The 23,515-nt window shown below is 57.0% G+C and overlaps 1 protein-coding gene across 1 annotated transcript in view; it reads right to left on the bottom strand.

The window, feature by feature from the left end:
- Positions 1–323: 323 nt before the first annotated feature.
- LOC119955781 (histone deacetylase 6-like) overlaps positions 324–23,515 on the bottom strand; it is a 74,267-nt gene continuing 51,075 nt past the window's right edge. Inside the window, exons 14-19 of the mRNA XM_038782339.1 lie at positions 19,277–19,351; positions 17,553–17,851; positions 13,822–13,977; positions 6,696–6,842; positions 2,074–2,202; positions 324–569 (exon numbers count right to left, since the gene is read on the bottom strand). Of these exons, the coding sequence (XP_038638267.1) occupies positions 501–569; positions 2,074–2,202; positions 6,696–6,842; positions 13,822–13,977; positions 17,553–17,851; positions 19,277–19,351 (875 nt within the window). The 3' untranslated portion in view covers positions 324–500. The remainder of the gene's footprint in view (positions 570–2,073; positions 2,203–6,695; positions 6,843–13,821; positions 13,978–17,552; positions 17,852–19,276; positions 19,352–23,515) is intronic.

Below are 23,515 nucleotides of genomic sequence, written 5' to 3'. Positions count from 1 at the left end.
TGTGTGTGTGTGTGTGTGTGCAGGGGGTACTGGGAGTGTGTGTGTGTGTGTGCAGGGAGTGCTGGGAGTGTGTGTGTGTGCAGGGGGTACTGGGAGTGTGTGTGTGTGTGTGTGTGTGTGTGTGTGCGCAGGGGTACTGGGAGTGTGTGTATGTGTGCAGGGGGTACTGGGAGTGTGTGTGTGTGTGTGTGTGTGTGTGCAGGGGGTACTGGGAGTGTGTGTGTGTGTGTGTGTGTGTGTGTGTAGGGGGTACTGGGAGTGTGTGTGTGTGTGTGTGTGTGTGTGTGTGTGTGTGTGTGTGAGTGTGTGAGTGTGTGAGTGTGTGTGTGTGTGTAGGGGGTACTGGGAGTGTGTGTGTGTGTGTGTGTGTGTGTGTGTGTGCGCGCGCGCAGGGGGTACTGGGGTAGTGCCAGCTGCGGGAGGGCGTCAGCTGGATTGGGAGGGAGGGGGGTGGCGTCCAGACTTCAGAAACCCTGTTCCCCGCCCGGGCGGGATGGACATCAGGCTCCAGTGTGCAACTCCTCTCCGAATTTCTTCCGATGTGCTTCCTCTTTGGATGGGAGGAGCACCTAGGGAAAAGAAGAAGAGAGAGAGAGATCTTGTAACACGTTCAAAATGCAGAACTCGGAATACCGAGCACGTGGTCCCAAAACCCGCTTGGAATACTGAGCACGTGGTCCCGGTCTCCGTATCCCGCTCAGAATACAGAGCACGTGGTCCCAGTCTCCGTATCCCGCTCGGAATACCGAGCACGTGGTCCCAGTCTCCGTATCCCGCTCGGAATACCGAGCACGTGGTCCCAGTCTCCATATCCCGCTCGGAATACCGAGCACGTGGTCCCAGTCTCCGTATCCCGCTCGGAATACCGAGCACCTGGTGCCAGTCTCTGTATCCCGCTCGGAATACCGAGCACCTGGTGCCAGTCTCTGTATCCCGCTCGGAATACCGAGCACCTGGTGCCAGTCTCCGTATCCCGCTCGGAATACCGAGCACCTGGTGCCAGTCTCCGTATCCCGCTCGGCATACCGAGCACATGGTCCCAGTCTCTGCATCCCGCTCAGAATACCGAGCATGTGGTGCCAGTCTCCGTATCCCGCTCGGAATACCGAGCACGTGGTGCCATTCTCCGTATCCCACTTGGAATACTGAGCACGCAGTCCCGGTCTCTGTATCCCACCCGGAATACCGAGCACATGGTCCCAGTCTCCGTAACCCGCTCGGAATACCGAGCACGTGGTCCCAGTCTCCGTATCCCACTCGGAATACCAAGCACGTGGTCCCAGTCTCCGTATCCCGCTCGGAATACCGAGCACGTGGTCCCAGTCTCCGTATCCCACTCGGAATACCAAGCACGTGGTCCCAGTCACCGTATCCCGCTCGGAATACCGAGCACGTGGTCCCAGTCTCCGTATCCCACTCGGAATACCGAGCACGTGGTGCCAGTCTCCGTATCACGCTCAGAATACCGAGCACCTGGTGCCAGTCTCTGTATCCCGCTCGGAATAACGAGCACCTGGTGCCAGTCTCCGTATCCCGCTCGGAATACCGAGCACGTGGTGCCATTCTCCGTATCCCACTCGGAATACTGAGCACGCAGTCTCGGTCTCTGTATCCCACCCGGAATACCGAGCACATGGTCCCAGTCTCCGTATCCCACTCGGAATACCGAGCACGTGGTGCCAGTCTCCGTAACCCGCTCGGAATACCGAGCACGTGATCCCAGTCTCCGTATCCCACTCGGAATACCGAGCACGTGGTGCCAGTCTCCGTAACCCGCTCGGAATACCGAGCACGTGGTCCCAGTCTCCGTATCCCGCTCGGAATACCGAGCACGCAGACCCAGTCTCCGTATCCCGCTCGGAATGCCGAGCACGCTATCCCGGTCTCCGTCTTCCAGTTGCCCAGTACCAGCCCCATGACACACTGCCAATACAGTGCACTGTTCCGGTATCTGTATCTATGGGCAGTTCTCCAGCGGGATGGTGCTCAGACGGATGGTCCGCGCAGGGTAAAGGGGATTCGCACAGGGAGAGGGTGAAGCGATGATAAGGAATTGAAACTCAGCGCTGTTACCTCGTTGTGAACATATGAATCACACCCATAGCACCACGCGGAGAGGTCAGTGTAGCTCAGCACCATGTAGTGTTCGTTCTTCAGTCCGTGAATCATCATGTGCTCATTCACGTAACGCCCACAGAAAACCTGCCAAAGACACATTGAGATGTGACAACTCGCCAGGTCAAATACCCGTGTGAGGAAACACAATTACTGCAGCTCTTGTGACAGAACAAGTCAGCCGGCCAAGTTCAGTGGCTCTCCTCACATAGTCACACATGGCGAATCCTCTTGCAACCTGGAGAATAATCAAACGGCGCACCGTCGGATAGTCAGTGCTAAAGGAGCGCCGGACTGTCAGAGGATCAGTGCTGAGGGAGCACCGCACTGTCAGAGGGTCAGTGCTGAGGGAGCGCCGCACTGTGGGAGGGTCAGTGCTGAGGGAGCACCGCACTGTCAGAGGGTCAGTGCTGAGGGAGCACCGCACTGTCAGAGGGTCAGTGCTGAGGGTGCGCCGCACTGTCAGAGGGTCAGTGCTGAGGGACGCCGCACTGTCGGAGGGTCAGTGCTGAGGGAGCGCCGCACTGTCAGAGGGTCAGTGCTGAGGGAGCGCCGCACTGTCAGAGGGTCAGTGCAGAGGGAGCGCTGCACTGTCGGAGGGTCAGTGCTGAGGGAGCGCCGCACTGTAGGAAGGTCAGTGCTGAGGGAGTGCCGCACTGTCGGAAGGTCAGTGCTGAAGGAGCACCGCACTGTCGGAGGGTCAGTGCTGAGGGAGCGCCGCATTGTGGGAGGGTCAGTGCTGAGGGAGCGCCGCACTGTCAGAGGGTCAGTGCTGAGGGAACGCTGCACTGTCAGAGGGTCAGTGCTGAGGGAGCGCTGCACTGTGGGAGGGTCAGTGCTGAGGGAGCGCCGCACTGTTGGAGGGTCAGTGCTGAGGGAGTGCCACACTGTCTGAGGGTCAGTGCTGAGGGAGCGCCGCACTGTCAGAGGGTCAGTGCTGAGGGAGCGCCGCACTGTCAGAGGGTCAGAGCTGAGGGAGTGCCGCACTGTTGGAGGGTCAGTGCGGAGGGAGCTCCGCACTGTCGGAGGGTCAGTGCTGAAGGAGCTCCGCACTGTCGGAGGGTCAGTGCTGAGGGAGCGCTGCACTGTCGGAAGGGTCAATGCTGAGGGAGCGCCGCACTGTCAGAGGGTCAGAGCTGAGGGAGCGCCGCACTGTCGGAGGGTCAGTGCTGAGGGAATGCCGCACTGTGGGAGGGTCAGTGCTGAGGGAGCGCCGCACTGCCGGAGGGTCAGTGCTGAGGGAGCGCCACACTGTGGGTCTGTGCTGAGGGAGTGCCGCACTGTCTGAGGGTCAGTGCTGAGGGAGTGCTGCACTGTCGGAGGGTCGGTGCTGAGGGAGCGCCGCACTGTCAGAGGGTCAGTGCTGAGGGAGAGCCGCACTGTCAGAGGGTCAGTACTGAGGGAGTGCTGCAATGTCACAGGGTCAGTGCTAAAGGAGTGCCGGACTGTCGGAGGGTCAGTCCTGAGGGAGCGCCGCACTGTCAGAGGGTCAGTGCTGAGGGAGCGCCGCACTGTGGGAGGGTCAGTGCTGAGGGAGCTCCGCACTGTCGGAGGGTCAGTGCTGAGGGAGCTCCGCACTGTCGGAGGGTCAGTGCTGAAGGAGCTCCGCACTGTCGGAGGGTCAGTGCTGAGGGAGCTCCGCACTGTCGGAGGGTCAGGGCTGAGGGAGCGCCGCACTGTCGGAGGGTCAATGCTGAGGGAGCGCCGCACTGTCAGAGGGTCAGAGCTGAGGGAGTGCCGCACTGTCGGAGGGTCAATGCTGAGGGAGCGCCGCACTGTCAGAGGGTCAGTGCTGAGGGAGCGCCGCACTGTCAGAGGGTCAGTGCAGAGGGAGCGCTGCACTGTCGGAGGGTCAGTGCTGAGGGAGCGCCGCACTGTAGGAAGGTCAGTGCTGAGGGAGTGCCGCACTGTCGGAAGGTCAGTGCTGAAGGAGCACCGCACTGTCGGAGGGTCAGTGCTGAGGGAGCGCCGCATTGTGGGAGGGTCAGTGCTGAGGGAGCGCCGCACTGTCAGAGGGTCAGTGCTGAGGGAACGCTGCACTGTCAGAGGGTCAGTGCTGAGGGAGCGCCGCACTGTGGGAGGGTCAGTGCTGAGGGAGCGCCGCACTGTTGGAGGGTCAGTGCTGAGGGAGTGCCACACTGTGGGTCAGTGCTGAGGGAGTGTCGCACTGTCTGAGGGTCAGTGCTGAGGGAGCACCGCACTGTCTGAGGGTCAGTGCTGAGGGAGTGCCGCACTGTCTGAGGGTCAGTGCTGAGGGAGCGCCGCACTGTCAGAGGGTCAGTGCTGAGGGAGCGCCGCATTGTGGGAGGGTCAGTGCTGAGGGAGCGCCGCACTGTCAGAGGGTCAGAGCTGAGGGTGTGCCGCACTGTTGGAGGGTCAGTGCGGAGGGAGCTCCGCACTGTCGGAGGGTCAGTGCTGAAGGAGCGCCGCACTGTCGGAGGGTCAGTGCTGAGGGAGCGCTGCACTGTCGGAAGGGTCAATGCTGAGGGAGCGCCGCACTGTCAGAGGGTCAGAGCTAAGGGAGCGCCGCACTGTCGGAGGGTCAGTGCTGAGGGAACGCCGCACTGTGGGAGGGTCAGTGCTGAGGGAGCGCCGCACTGCCGGAGGGTCATGCTGAGGGAGCGCCACACTGTGGGTCTGTGCTGAGGGAGTGCCGCACTGTCGGAGGGTCAGTGCTGAGGGAGTGCTGCACTGTCGGAGGGTCGGTGCTGAGGGAGCGCCGCACTGTCAGGAGGGTCAGTGCTGAGGGAGAGCCGCACTGTCAGAGGGTCAGTACTGAGGGAGTGCCGCAATGTCACGAGGGTCAGTGCTGAAGGAGTGCCGGACTGTCGGAGGGTCAGTCCTGAGGGAGCGCCGCACTGTCAGAGGGTCAGTGCTGAGGGAGCGCCGCACTGTGGGAGGGTCAGTGCTGAGGGAGCTCCGCACTGTCGGAGGGTCAGTGCTGAGGGAGCTCCGCACTGTCGGAGGGTCAGTGCTGAAGGAGCTCCGCACTGTCGGAGGGTCAGTGCTGAGGGAGCTCCGCACTGTCGGAGGGTCAGGGCTGAGGGAGCGCCGCACTGTCGGAGGGTCAATGCTGAGGGAGCGCCGCACTGTCAGAGGGTCAGAGCTGAGGGAGTGCCGCACTGTGGGAGAGTCAGTGCTGAGGGAACGCCGCACTGTGGGAGGGTCAGTGCTGAGGGAGGGCCGCACTGTGGGAGGGTCAGTGCTGAGGGAGCGCCGCACTGCCGGAGGGTCAGTGCTGAGGGAGTGCTGCACTGTCGGAGGGTCAGTGCTGAGGGAGCACTGCAATGTCACAGGGTCAGTGCTAAGGGAGTGCTGGACTGTCGGAGGGTCAGTGCTGAGGGAGCGCCGCACTGTCAGAGGGTCAGTGCTGAGGGAGCGCCGCATTGTGGGAGGGTCAGTGCTGAGGGAACGCCGCACTGTGGGAGGGTCAGTGCTGAGGGAACGCCGCACTGTGGGAGGGTCAGTGCTGAGGGAACGCCGCACTGTGGGAGGGTCAGTGCTGAGGGAGTTCTGCACTGTCAGAGGGTCAGTGCTGAGGGAGTGCTGCACTGTTGGAGGGTCAGTGCTGAGGGAGCGCCGCACTGTCGGAGGGTCAGTGCTGAGGGAGAGCCGCACTGTCGGAGGGTCAGTGCTGAGGGAGCACCGCACTGTCTGAGGGTCAGTGCTGAGGGAGCGCCGCACTGTGGAAGGGTCAGTGCTGAGGGAGCGCCACACTGTCGGAGGGTGAGTGCTGAGGGAGCGCCGCACTGTTGGGGGGTCAGTGATGAGGGAGCGCCGGACTGTCGGAGGGTCAGTGCTGAGGGAGCGCCGCACTGTCGGAGGGTCAGTGCTGAGGGAGAGCCGCACTGTCGGACAGTTAGTGCTGAGGGAGCGCCGCACTGTCTGAGGGTCAGTGCTGAGGGAGCGCCGCACTGTGGAAGGGTCAGTGCTGAGGGAGCGCCACACTGTCGGAGGGTCACTGCTGAGGGAGCGCCGCACTGTTGAGGGGTCAGTGCTGAGGGAGCACCGCACTGTCGGAGGGTCAGTACTGAGGGAGCGTCGCACCGTCGGAGGGTCAGTGCTGAGGGAGCGCTGCACTGTCAGAGGGTCAGTGCTGAGGGAGCGCCGCACTGTCGGAGGGTCAGTGCTGAGGGAGTGCCGCACTGTCGGAGGGTCAGTGCTGAGGGAGCGCCGCACTGTCGGAGGGTCAGTGCTGAGGGAGCGCCGCACTGTCGGAGGGTCAGTGCTGAGGGAGTGCCGCACTGTCGGAGGGTCAGTGCTGAGGGAGCACGGAACTGTCAGAGGGTCAGTGCTGAGGGAGTGCCGCACTGTCGGAGGGTCAGTGCTGAGGGAGCGCCGCACTGTCGGAGGGTCAGTGCTGAGGGAGTGTCTCAGATTGACATTGAAAACAGGAACTTGAACCAATAAAAGAGTAGATTGGGGAGGCTAATGAGGGCTTGTGGAGAGTAAATGACAGGTGTTAGTGGGGGTGGAAATCATGGGATAGATCTTAAGAAAGGGCCATCACAGAAACGAGGAGCTGAATGGCCACTGCATCAGGGCCATTGGCTTTGTTCAATCGGGTAGCCCCTTCGAACCTTGTAACAGCTGAGGCAGACCCAGTTCTCGTCCTCACTGCCACAGACGCTGCACGGTTCAGACACGTTCAGTCCAGCTGAGGGTAAGGGTCGCACAATACCCAGATGTGGGCACCATTTCATTGGGGTGACGGCGTGCAGCTCGCCCTGGAAAGAAAGAAATATCATCAACTTTGTGGGCCGGACAACTCGATTCAAGCAACACAAGGAGGCCCAGACATGTGCCAGCCATTTATCTGAGTGTTACAGAGGGAATAGGAGTAAAACAGTGTTACAGTGAGGAGTGTGGGGTATATCAGTGTTACAGTGAGGGGTGTGGGGTATATCAGTGTTACAGTGAGGGGTGTGGGGTATATCAGTGTTACAGTGAGGGGTGTGGGATATATCAGTGTTACAGTGAGGGGTGTGGGGTATATCAGTGTTACAGTGAGGGGTGTGGGGTATATCAGTGTTACAGTGAGGGGTGTGGGGTATATCAGTGTTACAGTGAGGGGTGTGGGTTATATCAGTGTTACAGTGAGGAGTGTGGGATATATCAGTGTTACAGTGAGGGGTGTGGGGTATATCAGTGTTACAGTGAGGGGTGTGGGGTATATCAGTGTTACAGAGAGGGGTGTGGGATATATCAGAGTGTTACAGTGAGGGGTGTAGGAATATATCAGGGTTACAGTGAGGGGTGTGGGATATATCAGTGTTACAGTGAGGGGTGTGGGATATATCAGTGTTACAGTGAGGGGTGTGTGGTATATCAGTGTTACAGTGAGGGGTGTGGGGTATATCAGTGTTACAGAGAGGGGTGTGGGATATATCAGAGTGTTACAGTGAGGGGTGTAGGAATATATCAGGGTTACAGTGAGGGGTGTGGGGTATATCAGCGTTACAGTGAGGGGTGAGGGGAATATCAGTGATAAAGTGAGGGGTGTGAGATATATCAGTGTCACAGTGAGGGGTGTGGGATATATCAGTGTTACAGTGAGGGGTGTGGGGTATATCAGTATTACAGTGAGGGGTGTGGGGTATATCAGTGTTACAGTGAGGGGTGTGGGGTATATCAGTATTACAGTGAGGGGTGTGGGATATATCAGTGTTACAGTGAGGGGTGTGGGATATATCAGTGTCACAGTGAGGGGTGTGGGGTATATCAGTGTTACAGTGAGGGGTGTGGGATATATCAGTGTTACAGTGAGGGGTGTGGGATATATCAGTGTTACAGTGAGGGGCGTGGGGTATATCAGTTTTACAGAATGGGGTGTGGGTTACATCAGTGTTACAGTGAGGGGTGTGGGATAAATCAGTGTTACAGTGAGGGGTGTGGGACATATCAGTGTGACAGTGAGGAGTGTGGGGTCTATCAGTGTTACAGTGAGGGTTACGGGATATATCAGTGTTACAGTGAGGGGTGTGGGATATATCAGTGTTACAGTGAGGGGTGTGGCATATATCTGTGTTACAGTGAGGGGTGTGGGGTCTATCAGTGTTACAGTGAGGGTTACGGGATATATCAGTGTTACAGTGAGGGGTGTGGGATATATCAGTGTTACAGTGAGGGGTGTGGCATATATCTGTGTTACAGTGAGGGGTGTGGGATCTTTCAGTGTTACAGTGAGGGGTGTGGGGTATATCAGTGTTAAAGTGAGGGGTGTGTGATATATCAGTGTTACAGTGAGGGGTGTGGGGTATATCAGTGTCACACTGAGGGGTGTGGGATATATCAGTGTTACAGTGAGGGGTGTGGGGTATATCAGTGTTCCAGTGAGGGGTGTGGGGTATATCAGTGTTACAGTGAGGGGTGTGGGATATATCAGTGTGTTACAGTGAGGGGTGTGGGATATATCAGTGTTACAGTGACGGTTGTGGGATATATCAGTGAGGGGTGTGGGATATATCAGTGTTACAGTGAGGGTTGTGAGGTATATCAGTGTTACAGTGAGGGGTGTGGGATATATCAGTGTTACAGTGAGGGTTGTGAGGTATATCAGTGTTACAGTGAGGGGTGTGGGATATATCAGTTACAGTCAGGGGTGTGGGATATATCAGAGTGTTACCGTGAGGGGTGTGGGGTATATCAGGGTTACAGTGAGGGGTGTGGGGTATATCAGAGTGTTACAGTGAGGGGTGTGGGGTATATCAGTGTGACGGTGAGGGGTGTGGGGTATATCAGAGTGTTACAGTGAGGATTGTGGGATATATCAGAGTGTTACAGTGAGGTGTGTGGGGCATATCAGTGTTACAGTGAGGGGTGTGGGCTTTATCTGTGTTACAGTGAGGGGTTTGGGGGATATCAGAGTGTTACAGTGAGGAGTGTGAGGTATGTAAGAGAGCTACAGTGAGGGGTGTGGGGTGTATCAGTTTTACAGTGAGGAGTGTGGGGTATATCAGTTACAGTCAGGGGTGTGGGGTATATCAGAGTGTTAAAGTGAGGTGTGTGGGGTATATCAGTGTTACAGAGAGTGGTGTGGGGTATATCAGAGTGTTACAGTGAGGGGTATGGGGTATATCAGTTGTTATAGTGAGGGGTGTGCGACATATCAGTGTTACAGTGAGGGGTGTGGGGTATATAAGTTACAGTGAGGGGTGTGGGGTATATCAGTGTGTTACAGTGAGGGGCGAGGGGTACATCAGTGTTACAGTGAGGCGTGTGGGGTATATCAGAGTGTTACAGTGAGGGGTGTGGGGTATATCAGTGTTACAGTGGGGGGTGTGGGATATATCAGTGTTACAGTGAGGGGTGTGGGGTATATCAGACTGTTACAGTGAGGGGTGTGGGGTATATCAGTGTTACGGTAAGGGGTGTGGGGTATATCAGACTGTTACAGTGAGGGGTGTGGGGTATATCAGACTGTTACAGTGAGGGGTGTGGGGTATATCTGACTGTTACAGTGAGGGCTGTGGGGTATATCAGAGTGTTACAGTGAGGGGTGTGGGGTATATCAGTGTTACAGTGAGGGGTGTGGGATATATCAGTGTCACAGTGAGGGGTGTGGGGTATATCAGTGTTACAGTGAGGGGTGTGGGATATATCAGTGTTACAGTGAGGGGTGTGGGGTATATCAGTGTTACAGTGAGGGGTGTGGGATATATCAGTGTTACAGTGAGGGGTGTGGGGTATATCAGTGTTACAGTGAGGGCTGTGGGTATATCAGTGTTACAGTGAGGGGTGTGGGGTATATCAGAGTGTTACAGTGAGGGGTGTGGGGTATATCAGTGTTACAGTCAGGGTTGTGGGGTATATCAGTGTTACAGAGAGGGATGTGGGGTATATCAGTGTTACAGTGAGGGATGTGGGGTATATCAGTGTCACAGTGAGGGTTGTGGGATATATCAGTGTCACAGTGAGGGGTATATCAGTGTTACAGTGAGGATTGTGGGATATATCAGTGTTCCAGTGAGGGGTGTGGGGTATATCAGTGTTACAGTGAGGGGTGTGGGATATATCAGTGTTACAGTGAGGGGTGTGGGGTATATCAGTGTTACAGTGAGGGCTGTGGGTATATCAGTGTTACAGTGAGGGGTGTGGGGTATATCAGAGTGTTACAGTGAGGGCTGTGGGGTATATCAGTGTTACAGTGAGGGGTGTGGGATATATCAGTGTTACAGTGAGGGGTGGGGTATATCAGTGTTACAGTGAGGGGTATATCAGAGTGTTACAGTGAGGGGTGTGGGGTATATCAGTGTTACAGTGAGGGGTGTGGGGTATATCAGAGTGTTGCAGTGAGGGGTGTGGGGTATATCAGTGTTACAGTGAGGGGTGTGGGATATATCAGAGAGTTTCAGTGAGGTGTGTGGGATATATCAGTGTTACAGTGAGGGGTGTGGGATATATCAGTGTTGCAGTGAGGGGTGAGGGGTATATCAGAGTGTTACAGTGAGGGGTGTGGGGTATATCAGTGTTACAGTGAGGGGTGTGGGATATATCAGTGTTACAGTGAGGGTTGTGGGATATATCTGAATGTTACAGTGAGGGGTGTATCAGAGTGTTACAGTGAGGGGTGTGGGATATATCAGTATTACAGTGAGGGGTGTGGGGTATATCAGACTGTTACAGTGAGGGGTATATCAGAGTGTTACAGTGAGGGGTGTGGGATATATCAGTGTTACAGTGAGGGGTGTGGGATATATCAGTGTTACAGTGAGGGGTGTGGGGTATATCAGTGTTACAGTAAGGGGTGTGGGGTATATCAGACTGTTACAGTGAGGGGTGTGGGGTATATCAGACTGTTACAGTGAGGGGTGTGGGGTATATCAGAGTGTTACAGTGAGGGATGTGGGGTATATCAGTGTTACAGTGAGGGGTGTGGGATATATCAGTGTTACAGTGAGGGGTGTGGGGTATATCAGTGTTAGTGAGGGGTGTGGGATATATCAGTGTTACAGTGAGGGGTATATCAGAGTGTTACAGTGAGGGGTGTGGGGTATATCAGTGTTACAGTGAGGGGTGTGGGGTATGTCAGTGTTACAGAGAGGGATGTGGGGTATATCAGTGTTACAGTGAGGGATGTGGGGTATATCAGTGTCACAGTGAGGGGTGTGTGATATATCAGTGTCACAGTGAGGGGTGTGGGGTATATCAGTGTTACAGTGAGGGGTGTGGGATATATCAGTGTTACAGTGAGGGGTGTGGGGTATATCAGTGTTACAGTGAGGGGTGTGGGATATATCAGTGTTACAGTGAGGGGTGTGGGGTATATCAGTGTTACAGTGAGGGGTATATCAGAGTGTTACAGTGAGGGGTGTGGGGTATATCAGTGTTACAGTGAGGGGTGTGGGGTATATCAGAGTGTTGCAGTGAGGGGTGTGGGGTATATCAGTGTTACAGTGAGGGGTGTGGGATATATCAGAGAGTTTCAGTGAGGGGTGTGGGATATATCAGAGTGTTACAGTGAAGGGTGTGGGATGTATCAGTGTTACAGTGAGGGGTGTGGGGTAGATCAGTGTTACAGTCAGGGGTGTGGGGTATATCAGTGTTACAGTGAGGGGTGTGGGGTATATCAGTGTTACAGTGAGGGGTGTGGGATATATCAGTGTTACAGTGAGGGGTGTGGGGTATATCAGTGTTACAGTGAGGGGTGTGGGATATATCAGTGTTACAGTGAGGGGTGTGGGGTATATCAGTGTTACAGTCAGGGGTGTGGGATATATCAGAGTGTTACAGTGAGGGGTGTGGGGTATATCAGTGTGTTACAGTGAGGGGTGTGGGATATATCAGTGTTACAGTGAGGGGTGTGGGGTATATCAGTGTTACAGTGAGGGGTGTGGGGTATATCAGTGTTACAGTGAGGGGTGAGGGGTATATCAGAGTGTTACAGTGAGGAGTGTGGGGTATATCAGTGTTACAGTCAGGGCTGTGGGGTATATCAGTGTTCCAGAGAGGGATGTGGGGTATATCAGTGTCACAGTGAGGGGTGTGGGGTATATCAGTGTTACAGTGAGGGGTGTGGGGTATATCAGTGTTACAGTGAGGGGTGTGGGATATATCAGTGTTGCAGTGAGGGGTGTGGGGTATATCAGTGTTACAGTGAGGGGTGTGGGATATATCAGTGTTACAGTGAGGGGTGTGGGATATATCAGTGTTACAGTGAGGGGTGTGGGGTATATCAGTGTTACAGTGAGGGGGGTGGGATATATCAGTGTTACAGTGAGGGGTGTGGGGTATATCAGTGTTACAATGAGGGGTGTGGGGTATATCAGTGTTACAGTAAGGGGTGTGGGGTATATCAGTGTTACAGTGAGGGGTGTGGGGTATATCAGAGTGTTACAGTGAGGGGTGTGGGGTATATCAGTGTTACAGTGAGGGGTGTGGGGTATATCAGAGTGTTACAGTGAGGGGTGTGGGGTATATCAGTGTTACAGTGAGGGGTGTGGGGTATATCAGTGTTACAGTAAGGGGTGTGGGGTATATCAGTGTTACAGTGAGGGGTGAGGGGTATATCAGAGTGTTACAGTGAGGGGTGTGGGGTATATCAGTGTTACAGTGAGGGGTGTGGGGTATATCAGTGTTACAGTGAGGGGTGTGGGGTATATCAGTGTTACAGTGAGGGGTGTGGGGTATATCAGTGTTACAGTGAGGGGTGTGGGTTATATCAGAGTTACAGTGAGGGGTGTGGGGTATATCAGTGTTACAGTGAGGGGTGTGGGGTATATCAGTGTTACAGTTAGGGGTGTGGGGTATATCAGAGTGTTACAGTGAGGGGTGTGGGATATATCAGTGTTACGGTAAGGGGTGTGGGGTATATCAGTGTTACAGTGAGGGGTGTGGGATATATCAGTGTTACAGTGAGGGGTGTGGGATATATCAGTGTTACAGTGAGGGGTGTGGGGTATATCAGTGTTACAGTGAGGGGTGTGGGGTATATCAGTGTTACAGTGAGGGGTGTGGGGTATATCAGAGTGTTACAGTGAGGGGTGTGGGGTATATCAGTGTTACAGTGAGAGGTGTGGGATATATCAGTGTTACAGTGAGGGGTGTGGGGTATATCAGAGTGTTACAGTGAGGGGTGTGGGGTATATCAGTGTTACAGTGAGGGGTGTGGGGTATATCAGTGTTACAGTGAGGGGTGTGGGATATATCAGTGTTACAGTGAGGGGTGTGGGGTATATCAGTGTTACAGTGAGGGGTGTGGGGTATATCAGAGTGTTACAGTGAGGGGTGTGGGGTATATCAGAGTCTTACAGTGAGGGGTGCGGGTTATATCAGTGTTACGGGAGGGGGGTACGAGCTGCCGTTGATTCCTCAGAGCCAGGATTTCTGGTGCCGTCTGCTGCAAACCTCAACATCTATTGGTGATTTTCGTCGCTCTGAGGAAGGAATTGTTCCCTTGCCCTCGCCTCACATTGTTGCCCCGTATTTCCATCCGACCCGAATGGCTCTGCCCTTTCTCTTGCCCCCCCTGACCTTCACCGTCATGCTTCACACGCACAGCTCGCCCAGCCACCCTTCAATATTGAACTTCAGCGACGTGCACGGCGGCACTGTCACTGTGTCAGGCTATTTGACTGCAGGAATTGCACAACCTCGTTATTTCCCACAGGACGGCCTCCGCGGCTGAGCATCCGCGTGTCTGGTCTCTGACCGACAGACAACCTTAACCCCCCCCCCCCCCCTCCACCTTGCCCCACACCGACTCACCAAAGATATTGTGCTGGGCGGCAGGGGCACATCCGGTTCTGGGCATCGCCGTGTGGCGGAGGACGCGATGTTGTCATCGCTGCTCACTTTCTGCTTCACGGTGCTGGACGTCGATCTTGAGGTTTCCCTGCTGCTGCTTTTGCCCACGTCAAGGCTCTGTTTGGGAGGGAGGATGGAGAGAGTGGGTGATGTACGCGGCCCCCCCCCCAGCCTTGCCCAGCACCTGTGCCCTCCCCCACCTGTACCTGCACCCCCGCCCCCCCCCCATCACCCCCACACCCCGGACTCATTAGTGGCACACCCATCGAGGCTCGTCACCACCTGAGGACATCCCATATTGTTCCTGTATTCTCTTCAGAATTGTAACCAGTGTCCGAGTGCGGATTGCACTTCACTAACAGGTCTCTGCACAGATTCATCAATTGATACAGACGCGGAAACATTCAGCTCTGTGCTCTTGCCCCACATCCGCCTCCTGCAACCCCTGATATCATCTGCCCCCCCCCCCCCCCCCCCCCACCCCCAATAACTTTTCTCATAATTTCACACTCCTGTGTTTACCCAGCTTCACCCTCCCGTGGGGCAGCACAGTGGTTACCACACAGTTGCTTCACAGCTCCAGGGTCCCAGGTTCGATTCCCAGCTTGGCTCAGTGTCTGTGCGGAGTCTGCGCATTCTCCCCCTGTCTGCGTGGGTTTCCTCCGGGTGCTCCGGTTTCCTCCCACAGTCCAAGGGTGTGCAGGTCAGGTGAATTGGTCATGATAAACTGCCCTTGGTGTTCAAAAATGTTCGATGGGGTTACGGGACAGAGTTGAGACATGGGCTTAAGTAGGGTGCTCTTTTCAAGGGAAGGTGCAGACTTGATGGGCCGAATGGCCTCCTTCTGCACTGTCCATTTTTTGATCCTTTGAAACACATCGACACGATTCAACTCAACCCCATGAGAGCGAGTCCCACATTTCCCCCCCCCCTCCCTGTGGGAGCGAGTCCCACATTCCCCCCACTCCCCGTGGGGGCGAGTCAAACATTCTCCCCGTTCCCCATGGGAGCAAGTTCCAGATTCTCCTCCCTCCCTCTGAGGGCGAGTCCCACATTCTCCGCACTCCCCGTGGGGGCGAGTCAAACACTCTCCCCGTTCCCTGTGGGAGTTAGTCCCACATTCTCCGCACTCCCTGTGGGAGCGAGTCCCACATTCTCCGCACTCCCCGTGGGGGCGAGTCAAACACTCTCCCCGTTCCCTGTGGGAGTTAGTCCCACATTCTCCGCACTCCCTGTGGGAGCGAGTCCCACATTCTCCCCTCTCCCTGTGGGAGCGAGTCCCACATTCTCCCCACTCCCCGTGGGAGCGAGTCCCACATTCTGTCCACTCCCCATGGGAGCGAGTTCCACATTCTCCCCACTCCCTGTGGGAGTGAGTCTCACATTCTCCCCACTCCCCATGGGAGTGTGTCCCACATTCTCCCCACTCCCTGTGGGAGTGAGTCCCACATTCTCCCCACTCCCCGTGGGAGCGAGTCCCACATTCTCCCCACTCCCCGTGGGAGCGAGTCCCACATTCTCCCCACTCCCTGTGGGAGCGAGTCCCACATTCTCCCCACTCCCCGTGGGAGCGAGTTCCACATTCTCCCCACTCCCCTGTGGGAGCGAGTCTCACATTCTCCCCACTCCCCGTGGGAGCGAGTCCCACATTCTCCCCACTCCCCGTGGAGCAAGTCCCACATTCTCCCCACTCCCCGTGGGAGCGAGTCCCACATTCTCCCCACTCCCTGTGGGAGCGAGTCCCACATTCTCCCCACTCCCCGTGGGAGCAAGTCCCACATTCTCCCCACTCCCCGTGGGAGCGAGTCCCACATTCTCCCCACTCCCCATGGGAGTGAGTCCCACATTCTCCCCACTCCCCGTGGGAGCGAGTCCCACATTCTCCCCACTCCCCGTGGGAGCAAGTCCCACATTCTCCCCACTCCCCATGGGAGCGAGTCCCACATTCTCCCCACTCCCCGTGGGAGCGAGTTCCACATTCTCCCCACTCCCCTGTGGGAGTGTGTCCCACATTCTCCCCACTCCCTGTGGGAGTGAGTCCCACATTCTCCCCACTCCCCGTGGGAGCGAGTCCCACATTCTCCCCACTCCCCGTGGGAGCGAGTCCCACATTCTCCCCACTCCCTGTGGGAGCGAGTCCCACATTCTCCCCACTCCCCGTGGGAGCGAGTTCCACATTCTCCCCACTCCCCTGTGGGAGCGAGTCTCACATTCTCCCCACTCCCCGTGGGAGCGAGTCCCACATTCTCCCCACTCCCCGTAGGAGCAAGTCCCACATTCTCCCCACTCCCCGTGGGAGCGAGTCCCACATTCTCCCCACTCCCCATGGGAGTGAGTCCCACATTCTCCCCACTCCCCGTGGGAGCGAGTCCCACATTCTCCCCACTCCCCGTGGGAGCAAGTCCCACATTCTCCCCACTCCCCATGGGAGCGAGTCCCACATTCTCCCCACTCCCCGTGGGAGCGAGTCCCACATTCTCCCCACTCCCCTGTGGGAGCGAGTCTCACATTCTCCCCACTCCCCGCGGGAGCGAGTCTCACATTCTCCCCACTCTTGAGGAAAGACATTTTGCCTGAATCCCGCCCCACGCCACTCTGATTGTATTTGTGTGTTGGTGGCCCCTAGTTCCTGTCTCTCCAAGTGCTGATACAAACACAAATTGAAACATCTTCTTTACGTTTGACCCTATCAAAGCCCACATCATCATTTTAAACACCTCGACCAGTCCCCCCCCCCTTCCCTTTCCCAGAGAGCTCCCCATCCTCCGATCTTTCCTGACAGTTTTAACCTCTCCTTCCGGGATTCTTCTTGGGAATCCAGTATCTCTATATTATTGAATCCCTGCAGTGCAGAAGGAGGCCATTCGGCCCATTGCGTCTGCACAACCCTCTGAAAGAGCGCTCTACCCAGGCCGACTCCCCTGCCCCATCTGCCCAACCCTCTGAAAGAGCGCCCTACCCAGGCCGACACCCCCGCCCCATCTGCCCAACCCTCTGAAAGAGCGCCCTACCCAGGCCGACACCCCTGCCCCATCTGCGCAACCCCACCTAACCTTTTGAACTTTGAGGGGCAATTTATCGCGGCCAATCCACCTAACCTGCACATCTTTGGACTGTGGGAGGAAACCGGAGCACCCGGAGGAAACCCACGCACACAGGGGGAGGATGTGCAGACTCCACACAGACAGTCATCCGAGGCTGGAATTGATCCCGGATCCCTGGCGCTGTGAGACAGCAGTGCTAACCGCTGTGCCACCATGCCGCCTGCCCTTGAACTGAGCGGGCTGGCTCAGACCATCACGTGTAGGGCAGACCGGGTGGCAGGGGCAAATTTGTTGTCGTTCCCCCCCCCTCCTCCCAACACAGCGACGACTAGGCTACAGCCCCTCTCTCCCCGTCAGGACCCCCCTGCCCCCCGTCAGGCCCCTGCCCCCCGTCAGGCCCCTGCCCCCCCCCCCCCTCCCCCCTCCCACACAGCGACGACTAGGCTACAGCCCCTCTCTCCCCGTCAGGACCCCCCTGCCCCCCGTCAGGCCCCTGCCCCCCGTCAGGCCCCTCCCCCCCCCCCCCCCCCCACCAATCCCCGTCAGAACACCCTGCTGCCCTTCAGGTCCCGGCTTCCGGGTACACCATTCACTGCTTGGCCAAACTGTCCCACTGGGCCAAATGGGCTGTGGGAGCCGGTCTCCTACCAATTTGTCTTTCCAGTCGTCCGGGCTCAGCGCATCATCGTCATCTTCTTCCTGCAGGTCTTTGCCGTGCTGTGTGTCAACTTTTACCCTGGGCCTGGCTCCCGTCATGGAACTCGGGCTCGTGACCTTGCCAGAGGAGGGATCCGGGGAGGTTGGAACGGTCAGTCCAAAGGCAGGGCTGCCCGGCTTGCCCTTCTGCTCCTTGGGCAGGATGGCCATGGGCGAGGCAAGTGGCTCCGGAGGCCACAGTGACTTCATACCGGTCTGAATGGGATGACCGGTGTCGTCCAGCTCGGCATCTGCGGGCAAGACGGAGTAAGTTAAAAAAAAATCAAAACAGTGGATTCACTGCCCGATGGCGAGGCCGACACCCGCTTGCCACCCTCACTCTGCCCATGCCTGTCATCGCCTCAGGAAACCCCAAAGGGTTTCGCCGCCTAACGAGGTTTTCTTTACGCTGCAACCTGGTCACAGGATCGCAGGCGATGCCGACCAATTTCCCGGGAGACAAATAGCGGGCCAGGCCGCGCAGTGGGAGTTGAGGGAACAGGTTTGCAGCTTACTTTAGGTTTCCTAGGTTAGGTTACATTTTTTTTCCGTCTCACAGCACCCCCTCCACCCCTCTGGTGGGAGGGCAGAATTGCAACGTGACAGGTTTACGTTGACAAGGTCCATGCTAAATTTGAACAGGGGGTGCCAGAACGTAAAAGGCAACTGGGCAAATGTCACACCAAGTTGTAGCAGATTGTTGCAGTGAAGTTAAAGTGCATGCTTTAATTAGATGTGGTGGGAGAGGCTGGTAGAGTTTGCACTTTGCGTTGAACTGACAATTTACTCATCGTGTTAAAGGGCAACTTAAAAAAAAACTCAACAACGCACCCCAGGATTAACTTAAGAGCCGTAATGTAGTGCTGTTCGATTGACACTGCTCCAAGAGGGTTCCTTTCCGTAGCAGCTTTCATTGCCATCCAAACCCGTGCTGCCCCCCTCCCCCCCCGCCTCAGGTTTACAGTAAAAAAAAAATAAAATAATTTAGAGTACCCAATTATTTTTTCCAAGGGGCAATTTTAGCGTGGCCAATTCACCTACCCTGCACATCTTTGGGTTGTGGGGGTGAAACCCACGCAGACACGGGGAGAATGTGCAAACTCCACACGGACAGTGACCCAGAGCCGGGATTCAAAACCGGGTCCTCAGCGCCGTAGTCAGCAATGCTAACCACTGCGCCACCGTGCTGCCCTAAGGTTTACAGTTTTGAGGGATGTGCGGAAGGACACTCCGCCCAGTGAGTGGTCAACCATCTGGAAATCACTGCCCACGGCGCGAGGGAGGTGGGGACGATGGAAGGATTGCAGCGGCGGATGCCAGAAAGGGGCCTGGCTGAGCTGCTGCACAGGAGAGGCGAGACAGTCCAGGGGGGGCCGAATGGGCCTCCTTCCCTTCCCTGATGATCCTGATGGTGAGTCACGCTCGGGACCCGGGGGTCTGTTCCTCAGCAGGTACAGTGAGGGTTCCGTTCAAACGCGTTCAAATTCATTTCTTGGTGTCAAAAAACAGAGCGGTTAGGTTTTTTTCTCTTGCAAAGAGACAGTGCTGGCAAACGGCGCATTCAGCAGGGTGTCCTGGACGGCCCACCGCTCCTGGTGGGGCTGGGACAACACGGCACGCGCGGCATAGTTACAGAGCGGGAAACAGGCTGCATGCTCGCGCGTCAATATACGTACTGTGGGTGGGCGGGACCTGCTGCGACCACAGGGACACTCTCCGTTTTGTAGTACCTGCAGCAAGTGTCTCATCCTCTGGTCGGCGGAAAGAAAGGAGAGAAGACGTGTGAGGCAGTGTCATCAGAAGGCGATCATAGACAGTAACGCATCGCGACAGAGCTAACCACCCAACCCTAAAGAGCCTCCTGTCCAGCCCACCATTCGGTCATGGTTGGGGTTGCAGGGGTGACGTGCAGGAACTATTTCATCTCCTACCAATAACGATGAGATCTTCAGCTGCTTTTCATTGATGCGTTGTGAGACTCTCCCCCCCCCCCCCCCCCCCCCCCCGCCTCTGCAAACCCACCCACCCCATTACAGAGCACCCACCAGAGCTTACGAGACCACCTGAGAGAAGAGCCGGGGGCCAAACGTTTGATCTCTCAGGTTGTAGGACACTGATGCACTCCCTCAGCACTGACCCTCTGACAGTGCGGCGCTCCCTCAGTACTGACCCTCCAACAGTGCGGTGCTCCCTCAGCACTGACCCTCCGGCAGTGCGGCACTCCCTCAGTACTGACCCTCCAACAGTGCGGCGCTCCCTCAGTACTGACCCTCTGACAGTGCAGCACTCCCTCAGCACTGACCCTCCGGCAGTGCGCCACTCCCTCAGTACTGACCCTCTGACAGTGCGGCGCTCCCTCAGCACTGACCCTCCGTCAGTGCGGTGCTCCCTCAGCTCTGACCCTCCGGCAGTGCGGGGCTCTCTCAGCACTAACCCTCCGACAGTGCGGTGCTCCCTCAGCACTGACCCTCCGACAGTGCGGCGCTCCCTCAGCACTAACCCTCCGACAGTGCGGTGCTCCCTCAGCACTGACCCTCCGACAGTGCGGCGCTCCCTCAGCACTGACCCTCTGACAGCGCAGCACTCCCTCAGCACTGACCCTCTGACAGTGCAGCGCTCCCTCAATACTGACCCTCCGACACTGCGGCACTCCCTCAGCTCTGACCCTCCGGCAGTGCGGGGCTCCCTCTGCACCGACCCTCTGACAGTGCGATGCTCCCTCAGCACTGACCCTCCGACAGTGCGGCGCTCCCTCAGCACTGTCCCTCCGACAGTGCGGCGCTCCCTCAGGACTGACCCTCCGACAGTGCGGCACTCCCTCAGTACTGACCCTCCGACAGTGCGGCGCTCCCTCAGCACTGACCCTCCGACAGTGCGGTGCTCCCTCAGCACTGACCCTCCGACAGTGCGGCGCTCCCTCAGCACTGACCCTCCGACAGTGCGGGGCTCCCTCAGCACTGACCCTCCGACAGTGCGGCGCTCCCTCAGCACTGACCCTCCGACAGTGCGGTGCTCCCTCAGCACTGACCCTCCGACAGTGCGGCGCTCCCTCAGCACTGACCCTCCGACAGTGCGGGGCTCCCTCAGCACTGACCCTCTGACAGTGCGGCGCTCCCTCAGCACTGACCCTCCGACAGTGCGGCGCTCCCTCAGCACTGACCCTCTGACAGTCCCTCCCCCAGCATGGAAAGTGCAACGCTTGCTCAGCCCTGTGTGCCATAAATAACCTATGACCTCCCGTGTCCTATTTTTTAAAAATTAAATAATTGTTAAGATTTTCAGAAGATATAAACAAAACAATATTAACAAAACAACCATAGTAAAAACCAAAGAACAACAACCAACCTCCCCCCCAGCAACTACAAAAACAAAAAAAAAACAACAAAAAGGAAAGAGATAACCCCCTGCCACATCTAACAAAGCCATGTACACAGTTCTCCCTCCCACCGAACCGAACCCCCCCCCCCGCGGTTGCTGCTGCCGCCGGCCTATTTCCCTACCGTTCCGCCAGGAAGTCCAGGAAAGGCTGCCACCGCCTAAAGAACCCTTGCACCGACCCTCTCAGGGCGAATTTCACCCTCTCCATGAAGCCCGCCATATCATTGATCCAGGCCTCCACGCTTGGGGGCCTCGCATCTTTCCACTGAAGCAAAATCCTCCGCCGGGCTACTAGGGACGCAAAGGCCAGAACACCGGCCTCTTTCGCCTCCTGCACTCCCGGCTCCACCCCAACCCCAAAAATAGCGAGTCCCCAGCCTGGCTCAACCCTGGATCCTCCCACCCTCGACACCGTCCTTGCTACCCCCTTACAAAAGTCCCCCAACGCTGGGCACGCCCAGAACATATGGGCATGGTCGCTGGGCTCCCCGAGCACCTAACACACCTGTCTTCGCCCCCGAAGAACCTGCTCATCCTCGTCCCGGTCATATGAGCCCTATGTAGCACCTTGAACTGTATGAGGCTAAGCCTCGCACAGGAAGAGGAGGAATTCACCCTTTCCAGGGCATCCGCCCACGTCCCCTCCTCAATCTCCTCTTCCCATTTACCCTTCAGCTCCTCCACCGAGGCCTCGTCTACATCCTGCATCACCCGGTATATGTCCGAAATCCTCCCTCCTCCAACCCACACCCCCGAGAGCATCCTGTCCCGTACCCCACGTGGGGGCAACAGAGGAAACCCCTCCACTTGCCGCCTGGCAAACGCCCTAACCTGCATGTACCTAAACATGTTCCCGGGGGGAGCCCAAACTTCCCCTCTAACTCACCCAGGCTCCGAACCTCCCATCCACAAACAGGTCCCTCAACCTCCTAATACCTACCCTGTGCCAAGCCAGAAACCCACCATCGATGCTCCCTGGGACAAACCAATGGTTCCCCCTTATCGGGGACTCCATCGAGCCCCCCACCTCCCCCTGTGCCGTCTCCATTGCCCCCAAATATTGAGGATATCCGCCACCACCGGGCTCGTGGTATACCTCGTTGGAGGGAGCGGCAACGGTGCCGTTACCAGCGCCTCAAGGCTCGTGCCCACACAGGACGCCATCTCCATCCTCTGCCATGCTGCCCCTTCCCCGTCCATTACCCACTTACGCAGCCCAATAGTACCCACAGAGGTTGGGCAGCGCCAGCCCCCCCTATCCCTGCCCCGTTCCAAAAACACCCTTCTCACCCTCGGAGTCCCATGCGCCCATACAAATCCCGTAATGCTCCTGTTAACTCTCCTAAAAAAGGCCTTCGGGATAAGGATGGGAAGGCACTGGAACAAAAACCTCGGGAGCACCGTCATCTTGACGGACTGCACCCTACCCGCCAGCGACAGCGGTAACATATCCCACCTTTCAAACTCCTCCTCCATCTGCTCCACCAACCTTGTGAGGTTGAGCTTGTGCAGGGCCCCCCAGCTCCCCGCCACCTGGACCCCTAGGTACCTAAAGCTCCTCCCTGCCTGCTTCAGTGGGAGCCTACCAATCCCCTCCTCCTGATCCCCCGGGTGCACAAAGAACAGCTCGCTCTTACCCAGGTTGAGCTTATACCCAGAAAAGCCCCCGAATTCACTGAGAATCTTCATCACCCCCGGCATCCCCCCCCACCGGGTCCGCCACATACAGCAACAGGTCGTCCGCATAAAGCGACACTCGATGCTCCTCCCCACCCCACACCAGGCCCCTCCAGTTCCCCGACTCCCTCAACGCCATGGCCAGGGGCTCAATTGCCAACGCAAAGAGCAAGGGGGACAGGGGACACCCCTGTCTCGTCCCCCGGTGCAGCCGAAAGTACTCCAACCTCCTCCTATTTGTGGCTACGCTCGCCATCGGGGCCTCATAAAGCAGCCTCACCCAACGGACAAACCCCTCCCCAAACCCAAACCTTTCCAACACCTCCCACAGATACCCCCACTCAACCCTATCAAAGGCCTTCTCCGCGTCTAATGCCACCACTATCTCCGCCTCGCCTTCCACAGCCGGCATCATAATAACATTCAGAAGCTTTCGTATGTTGGTATTCAACTGCCTTCCCTTCACAAACCCCGTCCGGTCCTTGTGAATGACCCCCGGCACACAATCCTCTATCCTTGTAGCTAAGATCTTCGCCAACGCCTTCCCCGACTGCATGCTCCCTATCCCTTTAACCAGCTCCTCCAGCTCAAACGGCGCCCCCAGTCCCTCCACCTGCCCCGCCTCCACCGTCGGAAATCGCAGCTTGTCCAAGAAGCGCTCCATTCCCCCCCCCTCCACCAGGGGTTCAGACCGGTACAATTCCCCATAAAAGTCCCTAAAGACCCCGTTAACATCTACCCCCCTCCGCGCCACCTTCCCAGCTCTATCCTTCACTCCCCCAATCTCCCTGGCCGCGTCCCGCTTTTGGAGCTGGTGTGCCAGCATCCTACTCGCCTTCTCCCCATATTCATACACCGCT

This window comes from Scyliorhinus canicula, chromosome 21, assembly GCF_902713615.1.
Source record: "Scyliorhinus canicula chromosome 21, sScyCan1.1, whole genome shotgun sequence".
NCBI lineage: Eukaryota > Metazoa > Chordata > Chondrichthyes > Carcharhiniformes > Scyliorhinidae > Scyliorhinus > Scyliorhinus canicula.
The sequence above is the reverse complement of the archived record's forward strand: the minus strand, read 5'-3'. Positions and strand labels throughout refer to the sequence as shown.